Source organism: Etheostoma cragini, chromosome 9 (genome assembly GCF_013103735.1).
Source record: "Etheostoma cragini isolate CJK2018 chromosome 9, CSU_Ecrag_1.0, whole genome shotgun sequence".
In the NCBI taxonomy this organism is placed as follows: Eukaryota; Metazoa; Chordata; class Actinopteri; order Perciformes; family Percidae; genus Etheostoma; species Etheostoma cragini.
Genome location: NC_048415.1, coordinates 5,950,796 through 5,962,342, shown reverse-complemented (window position 1 = coordinate 5,962,342; position 11,547 = coordinate 5,950,796). Strand labels below are relative to the sequence as shown.

Below are 11,547 nucleotides of genomic sequence, written 5' to 3'. Positions count from 1 at the left end.
GAAATAAAAAGAAACAGTGTAATTAACAACAGAGACAGAACCAATGGAGTGAGAAAACTACTTTGGTTCTCTGCAATTTTGAGACAGATTAAGAAATTTGCATCACCACGTGAATCTGAACAAAGGCTCACCAGAACGGACGCCAACTTACTTAACAAAATGGCAGCAGATTGTCCTTAATGAATTCACAGGCTACTATTAGCTTTTCTAGCTGGTGGCAATTTTTGAGATCTGTCAATCATCAAATCGAGATCATAAAATCATCATAACACTGTGATCATACAGAAAGTTCATATCTCCAGAAGGATTTTCAAGAACTGTATTTTCAATATGAGAAATTAAAACAACTTATTAGATAAATGGCCATGCATTTTATAAAATACAGAATTGTGTGTCTGTGGTTTTGAAATACTGTACGGTTGTGAAATTTACTCAGCACCAACTGAGAAAAAAAAAAAAAAGTTGTCATTTTACAGCAGTAGCAGGATTTATTTTCTCCATCTTGCTCAAAAATACAGTTATGAAAAAAAAACAAATTACAAACTGAGTCCTAATTGCATTATATAACCAAACACACACAATTAAAACACAGTAAAAATGCTGCATGTAATCAGTATAAAACAACTGTAAACATGTTCCACTGTAGATGTCTGTTAGTTATGTAATTCATAAATCTGCATTGTAATGTTGGTAAGACTTCACTTTTCAATGGCAACAAAAACAATTCATCAGACAGTTCCATCTGGTTTTGTTGTCCAGTGCTCTGTTCTGTGTGGTTCTCTTAAAGGGTTGTGAATATCAAACAGTGTAAGCTAGGTTTGGTCTACACAGTAGTGGGCTCTGCAGGTTCAAAGCGGGGCTCAACACTGCACAACGTCTACTACTCTTCTGAACCAAGATCAGATTAATTCAAATTGTAATAGTTTGTAAATAGTTGCAAATACTGTCAAAGACTTACAGGGAGAATATATGACCCATTTTCTAACCAGCTGCCTGTGTTTTTAGCTTTTTATAAATGTTACAAAATTTCCAAATCATGAGCAAGTAAGACTCCTTTCAAGTACTATCCTAAGTACTATCCTAATTCTTACAGAGACATCCTAACACTAATTGTGTTTTATGTCAACTGTATTATACACACACTTTTTAAGAATGTTTAATGTAATTAAAGTCATCTTTATTAATGAAAGTCATCATCATTGGGGGGTGGGGGGGCAGATGATTAAAGCCATCATCATCGGGGGGGAGGAGTGGAAGATGACTTAGTACAATTAGTATTTCTTTTTCCCTCAGCAACAACAAACTTGTCTATCTTTTCTTTAAGTACCAAGATAGTTTTGCTAAACCTCAGGATCCGTGGTGATTGGATACCGGCTCCGCTAGGTTACCATGCACTGAGAGACTTCCTGGTGAGCGCTCTCAGATGTTGGCCTTCTTGTTGATGAGAACAGAGCAGCATGTGAGAGCTCCATCCACTTTGACCTTCTCCATGTTGGACACCGGGATCAGCATGTGGTCCTTTAACTTCTCAAACACCTGCGGGACACACGTCATTGGAAAAACTAACATTCTCATCTTTTAGACTCACATATTATCAAAGGCTATTATTAAAGTATGTCAACTGAAATTCAGAAGACCATGGTGTTCAGCCAAATATCATTAGAAAAGCCTGTTTTAATCCTATATTAGGGAATGAAGAACCTGCCCTTCTACCTACAAAAAAAATAGTAATCAAAAACAAAATAGATATCGTCATGGCAACAGTTGTCCCTGTGTTGCCTTCCAACTCTGCCCTTGGGTACCACATCTAGTGTGACATGTATTGACCAGCCAGCAATACAACAAGCTCTTTGGAAAAGGCTAAAGTACAGCTCAGTTGGCAGTAGTTAAACTGAAAGGGGGAAGTTGTGCAACACTCGAGTTTGTTTTCTCTACTTGTCAACTCGTAATGTTCTGTGATATAAAAGGCCTGCAGAGAGACACAAAATGTGAAGTAGGAGAACAAGCATTTAGGAAGGTTTCCTGTTCTTGCGGGAAAATATTAAAAAAAGATGGGAGTGAGAACTATTACGACATTCTCAAAAGAACCTTGTAAAGTAGTGTGTCACCCTGTGGACATTTTCCAGAAGAAAACCAGTGTTTTCCTACCAGACTTCCAAACCAGGATATTTTTCTCTTTAAACTCTCACTTTAACCCTGCTGTGATACTGAGCGAGGCCTTGCAGCACAGCCAGAGGTACCAGCTAAACAAATTCTTATCTAATGATGCAATATGGCTGATAAAGCTGTTGGTGACCTAAATGCCATGTTTAAAGACGCCGCACTCATGTGCCTTATTAATATTGATTCTTCTCTATCCAAGACATTTTGTGTAATGTGGTCAGGAGTAGAGGTCAGGGCCCTTATTAAATCATGTAGAAAATGGCACTGCGCCCTCCTACTCTTCTGTGACACCATTATACTACTTAAAATGTAGTGTTTAAGCATATTTCTATACACATTTTCACATAGTATTTTGTCACAATTTATTTGTTGGATCTATTTATACGTTGTGATGTCACTAAATGAGTTCAGGGATCACTAATGTTCATTGTGAGAGGAACATGAATGTATATACCAAATCTAATGGCAATCCATTCAACAGTTCTTAAACATTTCACTTTAATAAAAAAACAAAAAAGTCAACTTTATGGTTATGCTACAGTGAAAGTTGGGGGATCACCAAAGATGGATATAAACATCCTCTGGGGAACATGACACCGCCATCCAACGAACATTGGGGTCAACTCAGGGAAGGTAGTGTTCAAAACAACCCCACTATCTCCCCTGCTGTTTATAGCATCTCCACCTCCAACTATTTTATTTTTATTTTACATTTCCAGCTGAGTTCTCACTACTTCGGTTGATATTTAAATGTTGGGTGGCATGGTCCCAAACAGTAGGAGCTGCTATAGTTTACGGGGCCTTTTGTCTGTTTTTTCTTTATCTCCAAACAGAGCCCTCCAGAGCTGTCGCCACTGCTAACCATTAAAGATGCTCTGTCTCCACCCACTCCGACCCCCACCAATCCTCTCTCATGACCCCCTGCCTTTGTTAATGTGGAAATCTTATGTAAAGTCATGAGCAAACTAAAAATAGGCCGGTGAGGACAGACAATGTTTAGAGTTAGAAAGCAGGAGTTTTGCAAAGTGTCTGGAACTGTACTGCAAAATCTCCACAGCTCATTGGAGGAAAAAGCAACAAGTTCCCTTGGAAAACATTAACCAACTGAAGACTTATTGTATAGCAATGCAACTCTCAACTGTGTGCTATTCATATGTTTTACACTTTCTTTAAGCTACAATTCCTAAACACAGGTTTGGGCCAAAAATTGGTTCCACGCCAATTTCTGGTGGGTTTGAAAATGACGAAGGAATCAGGATCATGGAACAAACATAAATTCCTGAAATATTGCTCCAAGTGGTCTGTTAAAAGGTTAAAAGGTGCTTCCAAAGCAGGAAGCACAAGATACACAAATAGATTTTTATTATGCTCAAGTTGAATTCCCTCAGTTAATCTTCCTGGAAAAAACTAAGCCTTTGCCATGAATGTAAGTCCAAAGACGTATCATTTTGTGAATTCTTCCCTCTAAAAATAGCTGGCGGAGGTAGGGGTTTTAACCACAGAGTACATTTTGAGGTCTGAGCACTGTCTCAACAGATTGTAGGTTGCTGGGTTCGATCATGTGAGAATCCTTTTGACTTGTGATTTGGAGTGACCCCAAAGGATCTAAATAACACGGCTACTGCTCAGCCTTTCCAAACCCCAACAGACAAAGTGAGTCAACAACATGTGATTCACGGTGAATTGCTGTGGAAAAAAACATGCAAGTGTCATGAGTGAAAGGCGGGTCTTAACGCTGGTTGCAGCTAAGTCACTGTTTGTCTGAAAGAAATTAAAGAAAGGTTGTGGTTGTACGTGTTACACTGTTATAGAACTGATGAGTTCTGCCAGGTATGTTAAGCCAGCATATAGCACTTAACAGTTTAACAAAGAAAACATGCTATAAGGATTATTCTTACACTTAGCAAGAGCAACTCTTTACTATTTCTTTGAAATCAGTCTCATCCCTATATAAGTCTTTTGGCGTTTCCCTTATAAGTTTTGAAAATAGTGGCAACTATAAGTACAAACAGAAAGCCATTTTGGGCACTTTGCCTTTATTTCACATTAGACATTAGACCACTGGGCTATGTGGACACCCCATATAAGTAGTTTTAGGTGTAGAGAGGGGTAAAGAAAAAGTTCCATCCACAAATTTTGTAATTTTAATTGGAAATAATTTGACATACTTTAACCTGCATTCAATAAAAACTATCTAGGCAACCTCAACAAGCTGTAAATACTACACAAACAATATTGCATTATTAAGTTGATATGCTGAACGTGTTAAACAGTGGCTTATTTACACATCTGGCAGATATGGAGGATATTTATTTGGCGTTGTGATTATGTTCGTGTCCCTTTTAGCTCTGGTTTGGTCTCCAACAACTGTTATGTTTTGTTGGGCAGGACACTAACATTGGGGTTTATCAGACACTGATGAGAAGTGTTGACATGATGAATGACTGCTTTCTTTTGATCTGTTAAACTATTAAGTTAGGTAACTTTAACTCTGATGATAAACTCAAGTTCTAAAGGGGGGGGAAAGCACCCAATGTCTCTCTCTAAAAATGCAGGTTCCTTTGTTATAAAACACAGTGCTGGCTGTGGTTGACCTGCGGAGGGCTCTGTAAAACAACCACATACTGTAGATTCTGCAGGCTTTCCCACTCCAGCCATTTGTTTATCTCAAAGGTCTGGACCAGATGGACAGCAACAAAGGCAAGTGCTCTTTAAATTTAAGCCCCTAAACCAGTCTGGTTGTCCTATAGTCGTTTCTTCCTCCCAAAAGTGTAACCTCAGGATTGTAAATCAATGTGTGATTGTGTGTGTGAGATAGAGTTACTGTGTGTGAATGGTAAATGAGTTGAGCCTTACCTTTGCACTCTCTGGAAACTCCTCTGCTGTGGGGTGCAGAAGCACATGTCCCTTATTAGGTAGGTTCATGTAGATGCAGTTGGCAGCAAGGTCATCAGGCACCGTCAGTTTGTCATAGCGATGGTCACTCATTTGCTGCATGATCTACACCCACACAGATAAAAGACAGACAGAAAATAGACTTTAAGGTAAGCAAACGGCAGGCTGTCGATAAGGCACATGACTTTCAGAGAGAAAGACAGAAAACATCAGTTATCCAGACTATCAGGCACTTTACTTTGTGTCTACAATACCAAAGGCTGCACCACATCTTTTTGCTTGCCAAACCACTCTCAGGGCCTGGGGGGCCTTAATGGAGAACACAGAAGCAGACAGACATTCTTTCTCAGCAGATGTCATGTTATTTATGTAATCTGAAGGAGGTGAAGGTGGGACAGGCGGCGGGGGGAGAGAGGCTGAGAAGTCGCCCATGTTGCCAAGTGGAAGTCAGGGGGTGAGGATGTTATGACCAGAGGAAAGGCAGGTGCCTCTTAATGTTTATGAGCAGAACATCTGCGGACGGATACCTCAGAGTCGAGAAGGGGAGGGGAGGTGGAAAGCGAGTTAAAACAAAATTCCAAAGGGTCAACCTTCAGAAAAGGTATTTTGAGAAGTGAGATTTTCACCAGATACAGACCTTCTTTGCTTTGTGCTTTTCTACTACTCCTTCAGTCACCATCTTTAATCACTGGCATGGTTAGTGGGATGTTTGCTTAAGATAAGGAGTCAAAAAGGTCATTATAAAAGTTAAAATTATGAAAAAGGGAATGTAAATTTTGTAGATCAGGTCAATTAATTACCAAATGCCACGCACATGTATGGGACCACCAAATATGAGCTAGGTGAGCGTAACAGGTTTTGTGGCTAAATATGTTTTCTTTTTTTTCTTCTTTTTTTTACCTCCCACTGCCTGGATCTAGTATAGGGACGGTCAGGGTGTTTACTGAGACGGGAAAGGCCTTTTCCTTTGTGAGTTATATAGAGATATGGATTCCTTCACATTATATTACTTGCGTAGCAAAATGAATGCACTCACACATCTGGCACCCTGAAAGAAATCAGCTATTGTCATGTAAACAGATCTCCAACTGATTCAACCAAAAAGCAAATGTGCTGTTCTAAGAATTCTGTTAGGTCTTTCCTGTGAAAATATACTCCGGCAGCTTTAATAGTGCTTGGCTGGAATAAACAGAACAACAATTGTGAGGTTTGTATGAGCAGTAAATCAAACCCAAGGCAAAAGACTAGACTCTTTGTTAAATAAGTGATCTCTGGGAAATGCTTGTCAAAGCCAACACAGTAATGAAAGTTTTCCTCCAACAACAAAGAATAAAAAAGGGAAAACATGAATAACACCTGTATACCATAGCTGACTAGTCATAACTTAATTTTGCTGACTAAAAAGTTAATTAACAATCCCTGCTAACAACCCAATACATTAAAATAACTTAGTAGGAGCTGATATTGTTGTTTCTGGGTGTAGCACTGCAAGGTGGAGTACAAGCAGTGTGTACCGTACTGTAAGTCTATATGCGTGTAACCAGACCAGACACATTCCCAGGTGACTTATGGGTGTGTTGGATGATTGCAGCAACCCTAAATGAAAACACTGTCCATGTGCGTGACCGCCAACACTGTCTCTCACACACAGAGGGATTAAGAGTGGCAGAGGGGAGAACAAACGTTGACTCCACCAAAGATCACAGTTCCTGCTGCACTCGCAGTCTCTAAAACATCTCAGTTTCTCAATGTAAACAATGAGTGCTAGGGAAATGTCCTACAGCAGGATTTCATCAAGCTTCTTGTAAAGTTGTGATCCCTGAAATGCAATTAAATCTTTAGTAAAGTCATCTGATTAAAAGAACAATTGGTTCTCTGTTCCATGGCAGCGGGTGCAACTGGTCAGATTAATACTACTATCTATTTTTAATACTGAAGAGGACTTTATTTATCACAATCTCAGGGCATAATTAAAAAACAAAAAAAGGTGAAAAAAAAGTTACCAAGATAAAAAGTTATCTTGGTTGCTGTATGTTTTTTATGGCAATTCTTAGCTGGTACTTCCAGACGCTTTTGCTTACATTAGTTCATCTGCCGGACATCTGTAATATACCTCAGATTTGTGCAAATGTTCAAGGAAAATGGAAAAACCAAGGCTTATACACTGTCATCCGGGCCCTTGACCAGGAATTAAGTTACAACAAATCAGCAGCAACTTACTTCAGGACAGTGGCCGAGGTCCAGGTAATACACAGAGTGGTAACTGGGCAGCAGAATGTGCTCAGTCAGAGCTGCTGAAACAAAATATTTACTGGATGGTAATAACCTCCCCTCCTGGGCAATCTCGACAACCAAAACACTGACAATTTACTGGACCTGATGCCGTTCACAGTGGCCATCATCTGTATTTTGGCCCCAGATATGAGTATTTATAATGATCATTGTGGTAATCCTTCCTGGGGAGCCTTTAAATGTTTTACAACACATCTTTCTACTGATGAACAACAGCAGCATATACATGACAAATCTTACTTGGGGCCGTTTCAAAATAAGAAGGGGAAATTAAACTGAAATTGGTTCCTGTTGATGTAAAATAACTGTTTTTTTTTGTTGCTCCTTAACACAGTTTACTTTGGACATACTATTGGTCTGCACCCTAAGGTGTCCGATGGAAGATTACATTTTGTTATTTTATAAATGAACAAGGCAGCAAATCAGAGATCCTGCACTGTAACATAAGATACATTACCATCTGCTGCTTTTTGACTCTGCAGCTGACTCTTAGACTCATTAACATCATCGGTAAGGAAACACAGTGCTCAACAGCCATATTCCCGATGCTACATGCTGCAAAGCTCATCCCTTTTTCTTAGCCACGCTAGCAGTGGGACTACAGACATGACAATGGCTGTTGGTCAGTTTGTCCACCATTTAGGTCAGACTGATATAACTCCACAACTATTGAATAGATTACCATGACGTTTTGTACAGACATTAATGCGCTGGGATGACATTCCCATCAGCCAAATCTGTACTTAGTGTTTAGAGCTAATGCTAGAATGCAAACATGCTGAAATAAGATAGTGAATAAACATTATACCTGCTATACTTCACCTTGTTAGTGTTGTGAGCATATTAGCATGCTGCTGTTAGCATTTAGCTCAAAGCACCACTAGGCCTCAGTACAGTCGTAGCCTAGTACAATTAGTAGACTAATCTTGTTTGATTCTTGTCTCAGGAAAAGACAAGGCGACAATTCAGAGACCTGAATCTAAATGATCTAAACTGTGGAATGACCTACTGCTCTCTAACACTACAACGGAAGGACATTGAACATATTTAACAATAGACTGTAGATAACCCATCAGTTGGTTTATCAAATTTAAAAGTTCTTCAAAACATGTAGAATACATATAGGATATGTTCATGTTTTGGTATACGTTTGTAATCAGGATTTGGTCATCAAACACAACTCATCCTGATTACAACCTTCAGCATGTTGTCACCTCATTATCTATTAAATCTATTAAAAGTGTGTAAACATCCTTGAGGTAAAGTTTAAACCCTTACCAGCACGGAGTAATGACCTCATGAATCAAACAAGGCTGAGTAAAGGGATGACTGGTGAGCTAGCGCCTGCCCTGAGAGTCTCCTATAGGGAGGGAATAAGTGTGTGAGAGAACAGGGAGTGGGTGCTGCAGCCTCTTACAAAAGGCGGTATTTTGGGATGATGACTACATAAGTGAACCTTGGCAGTGACAGCGGCAGATGGATGACGAAATCCATCCGGTCAGCATGTATTCACATCCATGGGAGAGCTAAACACAGACAGGAGTCACCTGGCCTTCAAATATATACGCATTCTGTGCACACATCCCAATTAAAGAAGGAGCCAACGGAGAAACCGCAAAACAGAGTAAAAACTAACATCGTTAGATATCAGTGAGATATACATAGAGTGAGCATAGGCTATAGACCTTCTATTCTAAATCCACGCTGCCAACAGGAGAGAGAGTCTCCTCTCTTATCTGATTATTTCATAGCAGCAATATTCTAGCTCCCTAAAGAGAAAAACCGGCTCCAACTTTAATTTGTACAAAGTGTCTTTGTCTAAGGGTATGCAGAAAAGCAGCCTCATTGCCATACGAGCTGCATCCACATCCAAAACAAGCACTTTGAAATCATTAAAACACCATTCATGAGATCTCACTCCCCTCACAAAGAGAACATTACCTAATTACAAATCCGGGGTCGTTAAAAGCCCTTTAAAACAGGAGCTAATTGCTGAGAGAGAGGGTGACGTAAGCCGTAATTAGAAAGCAAGCAGTCTGTCATTAACTGTCCTCACTCCAGTAGCTAATTACTGGGGTGATCAAACAGGCAGGAATCTTAATAAGTTGACACTGCAACATATAATCAATTAGCGCATGTGTTTATCCATACATTCTTGATTTCTTTTTTTGTACACCTAAGCTAAGAAAACATCCATACAAAACAACAAGTCTGACCTTGTGCTGCTCGCAAGTATTGTGCTTTATTAAGATGTGCTGTCAGCTGCTCTGGTTTTATTGCCACCCAATAGGCTCTTACTTGACTTAAAGTAACCTTAAGTAAGGTTGGGCCAGTAGGGGGAGATATCACACTAGGAGGCAAATGAAAGGTCCTGCCAGGGAGGACCCATCAAGGCCAAGGGTGTGTTTGTGTTTAAGTCTTCATACTTATGTAATTAAGCATACAGCATATGTGTCTATGCTGTGTTAATATGCCATTACAGATTCTCCTGTATTTCCGTCATGACGTGAGAAAAGTTTGCATATACTCTTGTGTGTTAAAGGGTGGGAAGTTTAGGGGTAATTCCATCAAAGGGATGGGCTAAGATTTATTACTTTCTTTGTGAAAACGACCAATCTGTCTCTTTCGGGGTGTAAACTGCCTCTTTTTCATGTTGAGTCCTTCAGCATCCCCTGGGTTTATTGTTTAAGGGCTATTGTTGCAATGGAGCTTGATCAATTCAGAAGCCTTTTATGGGGTAATGAGCTCAAGCTGTTTAATGGAAGGACAATACCTTCGTAATTGAAGCTGGAGTGTAAGCACCAGGGGCAATCCCCTTAGCTTAGCTGGAAATATGAATTAATGAGGAAAGGATTAAGGTGACAGGTGGTCTCAATGTGCTTGCAGTGGAAAGCAGCAATCATGTTGTAAGTAAGGGAGTCTGCTCTGAATCAACACGTGTGATGTCCTGTCTTGTAGTGTTATTCTTGGTGAATACTTTGCAGAAAGGGAGAAAAAAAAGAGCTGGGTTGCTAAAACCAACCACATTGAGCCAAGAGTCACCCAAAAAAAATAAAAAAAAATAAACTGCGTCCATGTGCGTCACAGTTATATAAACAATGGCACTACATTGATTCAGTGGTTTCCATGACTACAGCTGGGGGAAGCATAGCAATGGGATGATGCTTTGTGTTTACTGCACTGTACAACACATACATGCACAAACTCCATACTTTGAGGGCTTTCTGTGCTGGTTCACTGGAGCCAATAACAATAAGTCCGGGTCCTCCCATACTGCAGAAGCTTTTCAGGTGCAGCCCTTCCAGCACAGGCACGGTCGACACAGCATAGTCCTGCAAAACACAATCCAATTAGGTGAAGTGAAAACTATGAATATTATGGATGGGACAAAACCAGGTAATAAAAAAAACATTTTCAATTAATGGCAGCTCTCTTTAGGGTCAATCTGTTGAGCAGGAATCACTTTGGGGTTTTGGTTTGTGGTCTCATGTATAAAGAGCCTATTTGCTGACATGCTGCTTCCTCACAATCACACTTCTACTTAGGAGGCTTTCTACTGAGGTTACAAAAAGAGACACACATTTTATACTGTATAGCAATGTAATAACCCTATACGTAAAGTGTGGTAATATTGCTCCACATATATTCTACAAATATTGTAAAACAAATGTATTCGTAATTAACCCGAATAAGATCATCTAAAAAGAAAGGATTAGATTGTACAAGTTTGACAACTTAGTGAAAGTCTTCCTTCGTCAGTAACAATGCTTCACAGTCTTTTAAAACCACAACAAAGTGTTGCGGTCAGTGTAAGTACAATTATGTAATATGTATGTATATGTTTGTTTTTTGAATCATAAAATATTCTAAGAGCCCTGTGGTGGAGTGTGCAGGGTCGTTAAACTGGATCTTAAGTGGCTTTTAAAATGAAGTAGTGAGCAGCTCAGGGGCAAAAACAGCAGGAGTGTCTGGGAGATGATGTGATTGAGCCCAGGGCTCATCGGGTTATTACCGAGCAACTTATAGGAGCCTGATTGGAGAGGTGTTCTCTGGCTGCAGGATGTTCCATACCACATGTTGCAGTGTTACAAAACACCAGGGAATATAAAAATACCATAGACGTCTTTAAAATATAATTAAAGGCTTGTATGATCTTAAGTGTGTGTGTGTGTTTATATGTGTGTTCACACACACATA

The 11,547-nt window shown here is 39.6% G+C and overlaps 1 protein-coding gene across 2 annotated transcripts in view; it reads right to left on the bottom strand.

The window, feature by feature from the left end:
- Window positions 1–1,247: 1,247 nt before the first annotated feature.
- The window catches only part of ddah1 (dimethylarginine dimethylaminohydrolase 1), a 70,068-nt gene continuing 59,768 nt past the window's right edge, over window positions 1,248–11,547 (bottom strand). For both annotated transcript variants that reach the window (XM_034882497.1, XM_034882496.1), the window contains 3 exons: window positions 10,563–10,682; window positions 5,020–5,163; window positions 1,248–1,536 (listed from right to left, as the gene is read on the bottom strand). In XM_034882497.1, the coding sequence (XP_034738388.1) occupies window positions 1,420–1,536; window positions 5,020–5,163; window positions 10,563–10,682 (381 nt within the window). In that variant the 3' untranslated portion in view covers window positions 1,248–1,419. The remainder of the gene's footprint in view (window positions 1,537–5,019; window positions 5,164–10,562; window positions 10,683–11,547) is intronic.